We start from the raw sequence: 15,562 nt of genomic DNA on the forward strand, positions 1-15,562 counted from the left end.
CAAATATGTCAGCTAATAATGCAGGGCATCTCATCCAGGCCTGCACTCCCCAGGCCCATTATCATTCACACCAAGTGCACCATTAGTAATCTTTGGCAGCAGTTGAGATGGGGCCACAATTTCACCACACATAATATTGGCTTTCTGTAAGAGAGTCATACAGCATGGACCAATGGATTCTTTGTTGTTCTTCCCCTCCAGAGTGGAGAGTCTCCGCTGAGCCCATCTGCAGTTTCTCACAGTGATAGTGCTTCATCCACGCAGTCGCTGTCTCATGGAGGGGCGCCAGAGCTATTGGTGGGGCTGGCATACAATGCCACAACGGGGCGATTATCTGTGGAAATGATCAAAGGCAGCCATTTCCGAAACCTTGCTGTGAATAGAGCGCCTGGTAAGTGCATGTCTATACCCCCAGTTCTGGGCCTACCAGGGGCAAGTAGAAGGCTGTGTTTGCTTTGGTCTTAATTCTTTAACTTTTATAAAGAAATGATCTTGGTATGACTTAGACACGTTTTTACAAAGTGATACCTCTGAATGAATATTAAAATGCCTTTCTAATTAGATTGAAGGCTTCTTCAATACCTGGATGTATCTCCATGCAAAATAGGCTGGCCTCTGCATGTATATGGTGAAAGGGAAGTGATGTATTTTCAGCAATATAATGTGTATGGGCAATTAAAATGTGCTTATAGGTTCTAGCCCAGCAAATAATTTTAAAGAGGCACAGTTAGGCTTTGGAGTGAGGCAGAGCTGGGGTCAAATTCCAGCTCTACCCACTTAACCCATTAGCTTTGCTCTGACCCAGTACAATTTAACTCTCAATTCTGAATCTCAGTAGAATCATCTGGAACAAAGGGATGGTAATAATACTTTCCTTATGGGTTTTTTGGCAGAAGGTTTAAATAAAACGATTTGCATAAAGCATTTAGCATAATGCCTAACACATAGTGAGCATATAAGAAATATTAGTGGTTATGGTGCTGACAGAGGAGGAGGTGGAAGAGGAGGATCTGGGGTAATATGAACCTGACTTACCAGGAGAGCTACCACTTTGGAGATCATCACTGGAAAGAGAGGCTCAAGGTACTCCCATAGCTGCAGTCCTGTGTTCAGAAACCTGAAATAAAAATGCTGCTGCTGAAAACAGCCACAACTGCCTATCAGGACCCAAGAAGTTAGAGACTGAGCATCAAAATAATACTGCTCAAAGTTAGCTCGTCCTTAATAATTGTCAGCAAAAGTAGTTTAAAAGGGGGATAGGAAGATGGTTTCTGCATCACTTCTGCATTCTGGATCTCATGCAAATACATATAATGAGAGGAACCTAATTTGTACCTGGAGTTCTAGCTGCAAGGGAGTCTGAAAAATGTTGTTGAATTTCCAACCTTTTAAGCCCAGAAGGCAAACTAGAAGGGGTAGAGTAGAGGGCAAGTGAGCCTATCCACCACGGGGACCAGAGTGTTACTGAAATAAGGATGAAGTTGGTAACAACGTGGTAGGCTAAAGGAGTTAATGGTCTCTGGCCTCACATGTCAGCATCAGGTGAAGAGCCAGCCATGCTAGTAGAAAAGTGTCAGCTTCTATAGCAAATCCAGGCTCTCTCTTTTCTTAGGCTTTAACTGTGTCACAGCCCACAAAGTCTCTGTTCAGTGGTATCTTGTTAGTCAATCTGTATTTATTTGAATACCCTTAGAGCAAGGTAGTTGGAAAACCCAGCTCTCCAGATAACAAGAGAGCAGATACATAAGTAATGTTCTGGGTTGATGCTCATAGCCACGTGAGAGCTATTTAAATGCATCATAGGTGCTGATTATTAATCACACAGCTAGTCTCTTTGTTAGATACAGCCTTGTTTTTAAAAATAGCTCTGGACTTATTAAAGACCTCTATTCGCTGCTTTTCCATTAGAGCTTTTGCCACTTTTCTCCTATCCTCCTGAAATGTGTTGAGATCTGTGTAATTCTTTGGGTAGAACATGGTGGTGTGGCAAAGAATGATATGGAGGTGAATCACACAGTCATGACCTATTCCATTTCATGCTGGGAAGTTTTAATCTGTGTGCTGGGTGGTAATATGGTGGCTAAGAAAGCATGAGCTGAAGGCTAATAAGCTAAGGTGTGAATTCAGGCTCTGCCACTTACTAGATGGGAATTACTAAACTTTACTAAATCTCAGCTTCCTCATCTGTAAAATGGAATTATAATCATATATACTTTCTAGGTAGAAATACTACATAGAAAGCTGTGATGTTGAGGATGGTACTATTGTATCATTATACATTTCTATATAAGAGAAAACATGCCAAAGAGGAAATTCTTGTAACAAATATTTAAAACTGAATAAGAAAAAAAAAGGCAAGTCCTAATTTAGAAATTGATTCTATTCCAGAAGTTTAAGTCAGTTTGGCATTTGCTACATGATTTTTTTTGTAGACATAATGTTGCAATTTAATTTAAGCCCTAACTGACATGCTGTATCTTTGCAACCAGAGTAATAGAAAACAATGTTGCTGTGATGCTGTTCATTAAAACAGAAGCCTAGTAGTGAAGACAACAGTTTTTTGTTTATGTAGAGTCTGGTACTTGAGGAAAAACCCGTTTATTCAGGAGGGGCTGAGAAAGTAGAAGGTTCCTTTGTGGAGATTGTAAAAGGGATCTCGTGGTATTTTCAAGGGCTTTAGATGTTGATGGCATTTGTTCTTCATTATGTCTCACTTTATTATGCCACTAGCACTACTTTGGCAGTCATCAGGCAAGCTTAGGATACATTTTTAGTCCCCATATGGAAGAAAATAAGAGACAGAACAAGAGTTTTATGAGATAACTGAGCAGAGTTGGAAGAAAGGGGGAGAAGAGAGGATGCAAGCTGGGGGATGAATGAGCCTGGGAGTGATGGGTGGCTGAGGGAAACTGCCAAGTGCACTGTCCCCATGAAGTGGACAGAGGGCAAGAGGTGCCACCAGAGCCTGCATCAGAGGCTGCCACAGCAACTGCCTGCCAGGGTAGAGACATGTGTGGTAACACTTGTGTGAGGGTCGTAAAACCCTTTGGGGCTCTGGGACAGTTTCCTCTTCTGTAAAGAGGGGACACCAATCCTGCTTTACAGACTAGCTATGAAAATTGAAGAAGAATGGTCCTTAGAGAAGCCTAAAGGAGAATAGGTTGAGCCTAAATATTGGGAACTTTTCTTCTTTAGAATATCAAAGTTTCTAAATATTTCTAGAAACTGAGAAAGGCTGAGATTTACAAGTGAGAATCTTTTGCTTCAAAATATATCATGAAACAAAAGATAATTTTGAACTTGCCAACCTGATCCAGTTGGATGACTGTTAGGATATTTTAAACTTTTCTTCCTAAGCAAGATAGAGGAAAGGTGGGCAGATAGTGGATGAAATTCCTCTTCACTACTAGGGCCCTAGAAGAAATAAACCACTGAAATGTAAGCCCTCCTTCTCAAACCTCTGAGATAAATCCTTGAAGGAGAGGGTTCAGCGAGAGTCAGGTTTTGCTGATAAGCAGAAGCTGCTGAGAGCATTCTTAGGTATGAGTCTCTATGACATGTGCCAGAATGGTTAGAAGTAAGGCTGATTCCACCAAGTGTTGGTGAGGATGTGGAGAATACATTCTTGGTGGGAATGGAACAACTACTTTGGGAAAAGGCCTGGCAGTTTCTTACACAACTAAACTTGCACTAAATCCAGCAGTTCTATTTTTAGACATTTACCCATATGTTAAGAAGAAGAAAAGACCTGCACAAGAATGTTCAGAGCAGATTTATTCGCAATGGCAAAAACTGCAAGAGTCCTCATGTTCATATGAATGAATAAACAAATTAAGATATGTTTATATAATGGAATACTATTCAACAACTAAAAAAGAATGAAATTAACATGGGATCTCAAAAATATACTGAGTACCTACTACATGACTCCATTTATAGGAAGTTCTAAGATAGGCAAAAACTCGTCTATACTGAAAATGAGCAGAAGAATAGTTGCCTTAGGATTGGTATTGGTGTTAAGATGAACTGGGCACAGACATGAAAGAATATTTTGAGTGATGGACATGTTCTATATTTTGATGGGAGTATGAGTTAAATGGATGTTTGCATTTGTCAAAACTTACTGAATGGAACTAGGCTTTGTGCATTTCACTGTGTGTTAATTTTTCCTTAAAATAACAAAGAACCATAAAATATTGAACTCTGGTTAATTAAATACGTGCTGAAATGTTTATGGGTGAAGAGTAATGATGAACAGCTAGAATGGATTGACGGGTAGATAGATAAGCAGGTATGTGAGAAAGAAAATGGTATGAGCTTGGGCTACTACAACAAAAATGTCATAGACTAAGTGGCTTCACTGAAACTTACTTCTCACAGTTCTGGAGGCTGGGAAGTTCAAGATCAAAGTCCAGCTGATTTGGTTCCTACTGAGAACCCCTTTGCATACAGACACCTGGCAGATAGAGAAATCATCTCTCATATCTTCTTATGAGAGCATTAATCTCATTCAAGAGAGATCCACCCTCATGACCTAATTACCTCCCAAAGGTCACGTATCTAAAAACCATCACGTTGGGGATTAGGGCTTCAACATATAATTTTGGGAGAATACACACATTCAGTCCATAGTACAAACAAAGCAAAATATAACATATGTAGAATCTAGGCAGTAAGTATATATGGATGTCCACTGTATAATTATTTCAAATTTTCAGTGTACTTGAAAATTCTACTTATACAGTATTGGTCAGAAAAAGCTGGTCTAGTCTAGAATAGTTCAGCTGGGTCAAGTGGGTAAAAATAAAATATAAGCCTCAGCTTCTGTGGTTAGAATCACATTGTTTTTGATTATTTATGTTGACATCTCAAGGTCCAACTTTATCCCCCTGATTCAAATGGATAGGATAGAGTAACAAGCAACTGAACCTAAGGACATCTTCTGTAGCACTCTCCATAAACCACACCCATCCCAAGAAAAAGTGTGTGACCAAGTACCTCTTGATTTCTAACTTTAACCTTTTCTCTGTTCATCCAATGCATGGATGGATGGATAGATGGATAGATAGATATAGATAGATATAGATATAGATATAGATATAGATATAGATATAGATATAGATAGGTTTGTATCTAGATTTGCATCTATCTACATACTTTTTTCTTTCTTTCTTTTTGGAAAATGCCCATGTTATAAATTTTTTTTCATATAATAGGTGGGCTAGGGATGATAAAATAGGCTATTTGAAAATTACTGAAAGAAGCCCATTGAACCAATTCAGAAACAACATATAAATGAAGCAACAGCATGAACTAATCTTAGCCTCAGTCATGTAACAGTGTGCCAAGAACCATGCCAGCCGTTCTCAAGGTAATACTTCATTTAGTATGTGTGGTCAGTGTTCAAAAATATTGTCGTTATTGCTGTTAGGGTGGCATAGGCTAGTCTACAAACTGATGGCAAGGAATAGTCTCCATATCTATACATGGTGGATGCTTCAGGTGAAAAAGCAGTTTTATAGTACCTAGTAGATATATGAAATCTCGATATGCATTACCAAATGCTTTTGAAAAAGTTTCCATGGAGAATTAGAAACATTTGATTATCCTTCAAATTTGGCTTCATGGGAAAGCAATTCACTAACAATTTAACAGCTCTGTTCTGCCTGCCACCCAATTACTGCATGGCTTCGACATTTGATTTAACCTCTCTGAATTTCATTTCCTTCCCTATTAAATGAGGTTAACAAGCTAATGTTACTGATACAAGTGCTAAGTTAAAAAAATATATTAGCTATTCTGTTGGCAGGTTCTCTTTCTCCATCTTTATTTTCACTATGTCTCCTATAGCGCATTACTGCATTGTGTATATGTTTGTGTATATATACACACATATAATGGTTCTTGTCAAAAACTATCATTAAGATGTCCCCTCCAGTTAAAAACAACAAGTTCCCAGTGTCTCAGCATGTGCATGATTAGCCACATGTGATAATTACATCCCAAATGATAATACTTAGAGCACCAGCATATTAACCTTGTTTGGCACTCACAATAGCAGAGACTAGAGCAAAGGAAAAAAAAAAAGCATATCAAGCTGCCTCATGTCGAGTGCGAAGAACAGGTGGGATGTAGGGGGTGAGCTGTACAAATGGAGTGCAGGTTAAGGGGGAAAAGGGCTAAATGAAAATGAACAGATATGGGGCATATCACCTTCCTTCAAAATCCTGGTCCAGTTTTCAGCCAAATATGTATTTATCAGTGTATATTAGTAACCACTGTGTGCTCAGAATTAAATGGAGATTTTATATGTGGCACTAATTTACTGAGTGCGTAGGTGATAATCCTTTACTTCCATTAACCCACTGAACTCCCACAACAATATTGAAGTTAGTCAGAAAAATCTAGACAGAAAAGCAACAGGAGGGAGATACGGTTATCATGTTATGTGAATTATATCCCAATCAAGCTGTTTGGTGGTGGTGGTATTTTATTTTTTGTTGTTGTTTGTTTGTTTTTTTTTTTGTTGTTTTTAAACCAGGTTACCTATAGAAGAATGGCAGTAAGACCAAGGATAGACTTTTCTACAGCAATGACAGAAGCCAGAGGACAAGGGGACAATATCACCAAAGTCATGAGAGGAAAACACTCTCAACTTTTAGTATTCTGTTTGAGTGAAGGAAAAATAAAGATATTTTCCATAAAGTTTGGAAGGGTTTATCACTGAAAGAACTACTAACTGATGTAGTTCAGAAGGAAAGAAATTGAACTTGGAAGGAAATGGTAAAGTTCAGGAAGGAATAATGAACAAAAATCTTGGTAAACATGTAGGTAAATACTGCAAGAAACAAAAAAGCAGCAGTAGGAAAAATGACTAATATATTGGGAGTACAACAACAAGTCGAAATGAAGTTAGAGGCAGAAGTCACATGGAGAATGAGAAGGGGAAATAGAAATCAAAGAATTGTGAGATCCTTATGTTGCTTAAGAGGAGTAGAAATATTAATCTTAGACATTAAATCAAAGTACGTGGGATCCCTAGGTGGCGCAGCGGTTTGGCGCCTGCCTTTGGCCTAGGGCGCGATCCTGGAGACCCGGGATCGAATCCCACATCGGGCTCCTGGTGCATGGAGCCTGCTTCTCCCTCTGCCTGTGTCTCTGCCTCTCTCTCTCTCTCTCAATCTCTGTGACTATCATAAATAAATAAAAATTAAAAAAAAATGTTTAAATCAAAGTACGTGTTAAAATTTTCATCTAACTTTCAAACCAATAGAGGGAATAAATTAGAATAAAGAAAAGTCAGTGGATCAGTAGAAACCAGAAAAGGATATGTAAAAGCATAGAAAATGCAGGTTAGAAAGCACAAACCAAAATGATAAAAATAAAAAAAATAAAAAAAACAAAATGATAAAAATAAATAAAAATTTGTCAGTGATCATAATAAATGTAAAGAGATTAAAATTGCTGTGTAAAAAATAGATACAACACTATATTATCTCTCTTGCTCCCAGTCTCTCCCTGTTTCCCCTCCCTTCATCCTCCCACTCACACTGTAGTTTATGTTGGCCCACCTGGCCTCATAATGTATAAGAAAAAAAATTCTAATTACCAACGAACTGAGCTTAGCTCAGGCATATAAGAAGGGTTTGATATGTCATTTGCAAATATCTTCTCCCATTCTGTCGGTTGTCTTTGAGTTTTGTTGACTGTATCCTTTGCTGTGCAAAAGCTTCTTATCTTGATGAAGTCCCAATAGTTCATTTTTGCTTTTGTTTCTTTTGCCTTCGTGGATGTATCTTGCAAGAAGTTACTGTGGCCGAGTTCAAAAAGGGTGTTGCCTGTGTTCTCCTCTAGGATTTTGATGGAATCTTGTCTCACATTTAGATCTTTCATCCATTTTGAGTTTATCTTTGTGTATGGTGAAAGAGAGTGGTCTAGTTTCATTCTTCTGCATGTGGATGTCCAATTTTCCCAGCACCATTTATTGAAGAGACTGTCTTTCTTCCAATGGGTAGTCTTTCCTCCTTTATCGAATATTAGTTGCCCATAAAGTTCAGGGTCCACTTCTGGATTCTCTATTCTGTTCCACTGATCTATGTGTCTGTTTTTGTGCCAGTACCACACTGTCTTGACGACCACAGCTTTGTAGTACAACCTGAAATCTGGCATTGTGATGCCCCCAGATATGGTTTTCTTTTTTAAAATTCCCCTGGCTATTTGGGGTCTTTTGTGATTCCACACAAATCTTAAAATAATCTGTTCTAACTCTCTGAAGAAAGTCCATAGTATTTTGATAGGGATTGCATTAAACGTGTATATTGCCCTGGGTAACATTGACATTTTCACAATATTAATTCTGCCAATCCATGAGCATGGAATATTTTTCCATCTCTTTGTGTCTTCCTCAATTTCTTTCAGAAGTGTTCTATAGTTTTGAGGGTATAGATCCTTTACATCTTTGGTTAGGTTTATTCCTAGGTATCTTATGCTTTTGGGTGCAATTGTAAATGGGATTGACTCCTTAATTTCTCTTTCTTCAGTCTCATTGTTAGTTCTCATTCATTTGGGGAATATAAATAATAGTGAAAGGGAATATAAGGGAAGGGGGAAGAAATGTGTGGGAAATATCAGAAAGGGAGACAGAACATAAAGACTGCTAACTCTGGGAAACGAACTAGGGGTGGTGGAAGGGGAGGAGGGCGGGGGGTGGGAGTGAATGGGTGACGGGCACTGGGGGTTATTCTGTATGTTAGTAAATTGAACACCAATAAAAAATAAATTAAAAAAAAAAGAACTTTTTAACAAGGAACTTTTCAGCAAGGAGACTAAGAAGCAAAAAAAAAAAAATAAAAAAAAAAAATAAAGAAGGGTTTGACATTAGGAAAATCCGCTACTGTAATTCACCATATTAACTGACTTCTGGGAAACCATTATGATTATCTCAACAGGTGCAAAAGGAGCCTTTGAATAATGCACTATGCATTATTGATAAAGAGAACTCAGCAGATGGATAATAGAAGGTATGTTAGTATAGGGTAGGCTAAGATGCAGTAACAAATAAGCCCTGCAGTCTGGGTGGCTCAACACAGCAAAGTTCAGTGCTCCCTTACATCATTGTCTATAGTGATCCAGGTGAGTCCTCTCAGCTGGGACGAAGGCATACAGGCTCTTTCCATCTAATGAGACAATGTTACCATATTCAAAATGTGACCTTCATTGTTGTCATGGAAGGGGAAGAGACAGCATGGGAAATTTCTTGCTTGAGTGGAATTATTCAGAACTCAGTCAGTCACAAGGCCTGGTCAACTCAAATCTGGTATGAAGACTACATCCTTAGTTTGATATTTGACCTGATTCATTCTAATCTTACTCTGCTGAGAAGGTTTGTTGGGCCTTTGTTGTTTGAATTCTTTTAAAATCCATTTCTCACTGTTTGGAAGTCTGGAAACAGCTTTTCCAACTACAAAAAGGTCTGAATTTCAGTATTTCTTCTTTTTCCTTCTGTTTTCCTTGCACACTGGCCAGTTCTTTCCCAAGCTTACCTTTTGTCTATCTCTGCCTCCCAAATGAAGCTAGTAGTACTAAATACACTTCTAACATTCTGTTTTCCAATCTGTTTCTCTAGAGCAACAAACTCACTGGGTTTATGCCCTCCTTCCCAACTTATATCAGATGGTGATTTTACCATCGCATAAAATGGATTATGGGTCTCCACTGTCCTAGCCTCTGATCTCTTCATCATCTGGCACCCACCTTTGATGCCAGTGCCCATTCTCATGTTTTTATTACGGCAACAATCCAGTCCAGATGATCACTTACAATATCAGTCATATTTTGTCAGGGAAATAGAAATAGTCTGGATACTTTGAGTCAGATGTTGTTTATTATAGGGTTGAAGCATGGGAGGGCTCCCTTAGGAAATATAGAAGTACAGACATCACAGGAAAAATGCCAAAATGGTCTGAGCTGTTTGTGTAGGAAAGGAGTTATTCTCATAAGGTTGTTTAAACACCATGGGCAAAACCCCTACTTTGCCATCTGTAGTGCCTAGATGCATGCCAGCTACTGGATCTAGAGAGACGTGGCTCCCCTTTTCTTCTACTTTCCAGTCTCAGACAAACAGCATTCATTAGTGGAATCTTACTGGCAGGAGATTTAGGGAAATGTAGTTTTAAGTTGTATGCCCCTTTGGTACAGGAAATTGCACAGAAAGGTGAAAATGGTGTTCAATATCAACAACTAATATGAGATATGGAAGGGAGCTTGCTTAATCTCAGTAGTGGGCATTTACAGAAAATCTGTACTATCATTCTTAATCCTGAAATTTCTTTAATAAGTCAGGAATAAAATAAGGATTCCCGCTGGCACCACTCTTACTCAGTGTTAGACTGGATGCTCAAGGTAATTCAGTAGGGTAAGAAAGAGAAATAAAAATTTGAGATATGAAAGGAAGAAACAAAACTATCATTATTCATAAAAAATTGTTTATATTAGAAAATCTACAAACTTGAACTAAGAAGTTTCTCATACAAAACCAGTTATTTTCTAATTCATCAATAACAATTATGAAGTAGCATTATAAGGCATGCCTGGGTGGCTTGGTTAAACAGCTGACTCTTGATTTCGACTCAGGTCATGATCTCAGGATCCTGAGATCCAGCCCCTGGTCAGCCTCTCTGCTGGGCTCAGAGCCTATGTAAGATTCTCCCTCTCCTTCTGCCCCTCCTCATCCCCCCACCCCCACAAAAAAAAAAAAAAAAAGGAAAGAAAGTAGAATTTTGAAACATTACTATGTAAAACAGTGAGGAAGTACCTAAGTATCAAAGGGTAACATTAATAAGAGATGACTAAGAAAATGATGGAGAAAAATGTAAAACTTTTTGAAAGACACAAAAGAAAACAAAATAGATAAGTAAACTATGTTCATTGGTGGGAATGTTCTATATTGTGAAGACAAAAACTTTCCTCACATTAATCTATATATCCACTAGAATCCCAACCCAAATCCCCACAGGGTTTAGGGTTTGTTTTTTTTCGTATATTTTGCTTTTTTTAAAAAATAGGACCTGACAAGCTGGTTCTAAATTCATATGCAACAGCCAGTAAAACCAAGCAAGAACTTAAAATAATGAAAAGTTTTTAAAAAGACAATAGTAGTATTCTTCATAGCAGATACAAAGGCATATTATAAAATGATGATAATAACTATTATCAGATGGAAGAAAGACACTCAAGCCTGGAAACTTGGTATCTGACATTGTATTACAAATCAGTTGGGAGATAATAGGATTTTTTTTTGATAATAGGATTTTTAATGAATAATGCTTACCATATGGAAAAAATATATAGATCCCTATGTCACATCACATATAAAGATCAATTTTAGGTAGATTAAAGATCAAATATGAAAAATAAATTCTTATGACTCAAAAAAGAAAATATATGAGACTATTGAGTTTGGGTAAGATTTCTTAAAGAATTAATGCATAAGGGACACCTGGTGGCTCAGAGGTTGTGTCTGCCTTCCGCTTAGGGCGTGATCCCGGGATTGAATTTCGCATTGAGCTCCCTGTGAGGAGCCTGCTTCTCCCTCTCTGCCTGTGTCTCTGCCTCTCTCTCCACAAAAAATTTAAAGCAGTTATACTACAAAGGTCACTATAAAATAAAAGGATACAAAGAGAAGATACTAGCAATAACTATAACAAAGATTTTGTATCTAGAATTTATAAAGAGCTAGCAATCTACTCCTAGACATATAGTGAAAAAATTCTCAAATTTTTGTACAGTATAAAATGAAAAATATTCAGTGATACCTGATTATTTTCAGTTCTCGGTAATTATAAATAAATATCCATTAATTAAGAGAATGGACAAGTGAATTATGGTTTAGAATACTATACAGCACTTAAAAGAAATGAATCACAGATATATATATCAGTATAGGTAATATAAAATATATAATGCTGAATGAAAAAAGGCAAGTTTTAGGAATACCTACAGTAAAATGCTAAATACTTTTTTTAAAATGTGCAAAATTCTGTTAAGTACATTTTGGATATATTTATGTTTACTTATATAGTGAAAAGTTTTTTTAAAAAAATTTTTATTGAAGTTCGATTTGCCAACATATAGTATAACACCCAGTGCTCTTCCTATCAAGTGCCCCCCTCAGTGCCCATCTAGTGAAAATCTAAAAACATATATGAAAATGATGAACTTCAAATCCAGGGTAGTAATTCCCTTTAGTGAGAGAAGAAATAAAATAGGATCAAGGAGGGGTCCTCAAGGATCTTTAATTATATTTTATTTCCTAAAAATCCAACAAAAGCAAAAGATCAGTAGCAAATATGACAAATGCTCAATATCACAAGTCCATGTGTTTGATATTTGTGTATGTGTAACATTGTTCTCTACTCTCTTATATATGCTTAAAATATCTTGTAATTATGGATAAATTAACAGGAAAAGGGAAGTTATTTTTTTTAAGATTTTATTTATTTATTCATGAGACACAGAGAGACAGAGGCAAAGACATAGGCAGAGGGAGAAGCAAGCTCCACGCAGGGAGCCTGATGTGAGACTTGATCCCAGGACTCCAGGATCATGCCCTGAGCCAAAGACAGACACCAAACCACTGAGCCACCTAGGCATCCTGGAAAAGGGAATTAAATGAGCAAATTCTTTTCTCTTGCCCAGACAGTCATGGTGCCCTGTCCCAAGGCAGAGTCTGTAGTACTATCAGTAGATAATCATGTTGCAAATGGGCAGACAGTGTTATTTCTTTGGAAAAATGACTTCTGAGTTTCAAATGACATATTTTTGTGCCATGATAAATTGAAGATTGTGTACTCTTATAATTTTTTTTTTTTGGTACACATGGCATCTTCCTTTTTGGAGGAGACAATGATGGTAAAGCAGCTGACACAGCGGAGTCAGAAGAACAGCATCGAAGACTATCAAAGAATTATGACTCATCCAAACTTTTAATGATGGTTTTGAGTTACTAGAACCACTGAGGGGCATTCTCAATCATTATCAGAAGATAAAATATCACTTGGTATTGTTTTGTAGCAATACTATCAATTCCAAAGAATTAAAACAGAATTCAATTACGTTTTATATTCACTTGACTCTTTCTTTATCCATTCTGACTGGTGCTCATTGGAATAAGTCATTGAATCCCAAAAGACCCCAGGTGTACGCTGCATTGTTCCTCATAGGTAGACTTTCTTGGGCACAGCCTTTGCTCTGGACACTGAAAAGTAAACACAGTATTACTATAGAGGAAAGATTCCCTCTGAGCTGGAACAATCAGCAACATTTCCCTTCTTCTGGTTAGGTGCCCTCAGCCTGGATTGTTGATAAAATGATTATTTTCCCCTTTTGTCATACACATATAATTCAGCTTCGGTGATGGTGGTTTGGTAGTAAATGGCCTTTTTTGTAATTAGAATGTGATCTGTGACAGGATAAAGATTGAAATTGCACTTTGTGAAATGAGCAGGTCTTTGTTTGCAACATTAACTCAATTCCCACTGCCATAACTGAGGGGAAAGAATTGCCAGAGCAGTACAGTGACTGGATTGAACTTTTCCTATAGGAATCATGTAGCTGTACAGCTGCGGAAACACAGATTCACTCCCCTATTGCTGGTTTTCTGACAGCTTTCTCTGTAGAGCAGTTTGAAGAGTGGAGAGCCCTGTTTCCGAGACAGAGAAGTGTTTTCACACCTGAAGTGTAATTTCACACCTTGTGTTTCTCAGCAGATAAGTGAATAAAATAACACATCAAACCGGAATAGAAAAAGATCAACATAGAAAGAAAACTGCAGGTTGTAATTTGTTTCCTATCTTACAATGCTCTTGTAGAGAACAGTAAATTACAGAGATCTGGATTTACACTTTTAAAAGTTTGACTGGTTGTTAGGTGGGAAAGTGAGCAGTAAACACTAATCAGCTTTCAGCCTGCATTGAACAGAATGTACAGAATGACAGAATCTGGGAAACGCCCTAACATTTAGGTTTTTTTTTTTTAAGACTAGGACACACACAAGTAGTGGTAAAAATTATAGTTGAGAGAGGGTCAAGAAATTGTCAATTTAAGTGATTGTAATATAAATATAATTGTCTTCAAGGATAATTATCTTTATAATTATCTATTCAGGAATTTTAGCAGAAGTAATAGAGTACATTAGTAAAATTTGGATATTTTCTTTCCTTTCTATAAATCATTAAATTTATGAGGCTAGTCACCATTTTTATAGCATTCTAGTGCAAAGGTGATAAAACCAAGGGGTTTATCTTCATTTTGCAAGTTTAAAAACCCAAGACCAAAAGAAAAAAGAAAGTTGAGCCTGCTGAATAGTCACGTATATATGTTACAGAATCTTTAATATATATCGAATGTCTACCATGTTTTAGATACTAGGCCAGGAACCAGAGGTACAGTCATAAACAAGGCCTTTCCTCTTTCAAACTGAAACCCTTGCAGATGAGTAAGCAATCAGTGATAATGCTAGGTACTAAGTCCTGGGATAATCTGAAGCTAGGTTTTGATGAAGCCCACAGAGGGGTTATCTTAACCAGATCAGGTCAGGATGTGGACAAGTGGTTAGCAAAAATTCCTGGCTAAAGCCACATCCAGACCCAACTAATGAACAGAAATAATGGGAAAGTGGATATCACTTGTGGTATCAGAGTATATACAGTTGGTACAGAAGTGAAAGGGAAAGAGAAAGGTGGGTTGGAGGGATGAAGGTAGTTCAGTGGAGTGAGAATGCTATATATAAAGGCAGCAGTGGTACCCAGTGAAACTGGAAGGTAAAGGGTCAGAGTAAGTAATCTTTACCAAGAAATTTTGTTTTTACCCTGGGATTAGTGGGCATTATTGGTTTTGTCTATTAGTGAGAGTGACATAAACTGATTTGCATTTTACAGAGCTCCCTATGACTGTGGGATTGGGCAGCCTGGTGATGGGAGATGGGTGAGGAGACCTGCAGTGATGTAGGCAATGGAAGCTTGTGACTGGAGCTTGCCGTGCACACTGAGTTCAGGGGCCTTGGGGATGGAAAGACATGGGCTGCCCTAGATGCTATTTAGGATACAGAATCAACAGAGTTTGGTAATTGATTGGCTGGACTAGGGGTGAGGAGGCAGGCTTGTCAAAAATGTCATCCTGACTCCTGATTTGGATAATTGAGTGGATGATGCTACTGTTTGCAGAGATGGGGAATACTGGAGCTGAAAGTTTTTAAGAGTTGGGGACATGATGAACGAGACACGTGTGGAATCTATGTCCACAGGAAGAAATAAGTATGGCTTGAGTTTGGAAGAGAAGCCTAGGCCAGAGATACAGATTTGGTACTTGTCCCTGAGTGGGTAAGGTGATTGAAAGAATATTGTATATAGGGAGTGAGAAGAGAAGATACTCTTTAATCTAGGCATAAAATAGTATTTTGATTATGAAAAGAAAAATACACATAGAGCAAATGTACATATTTATCTTCATCCACATTTTATTTTATTTATTTATTTTTTTTAATTTATTTTTTATTGGTGTTCAA

General features: G+C 37.6%; 1 protein-coding gene across 11 annotated transcripts in view; it reads left to right on the forward strand.

Moving 5' to 3' along the window:
• The window catches only part of SYT16 (synaptotagmin 16), a 234,343-nt gene that overhangs the window by 205,806 nt on the left and 12,975 nt on the right, over positions 1-15,562 (forward strand). For all 11 annotated transcript variants that reach the window (XM_077909555.1, XM_077909554.1, XM_077909557.1 and 8 more), the window contains one exon: positions 202-391. In XM_077909555.1, the coding sequence (XP_077765681.1) occupies positions 202-391 (190 nt within the window). The remainder of the gene's footprint in view (positions 1-201; positions 392-15,562) is intronic.

This window comes from Canis aureus, chromosome 9, assembly GCF_053574225.1.
Source record: "Canis aureus isolate CA01 chromosome 9, VMU_Caureus_v.1.0, whole genome shotgun sequence".
NCBI lineage: Eukaryota > Metazoa > Chordata > Mammalia > Carnivora > Canidae > Canis > Canis aureus.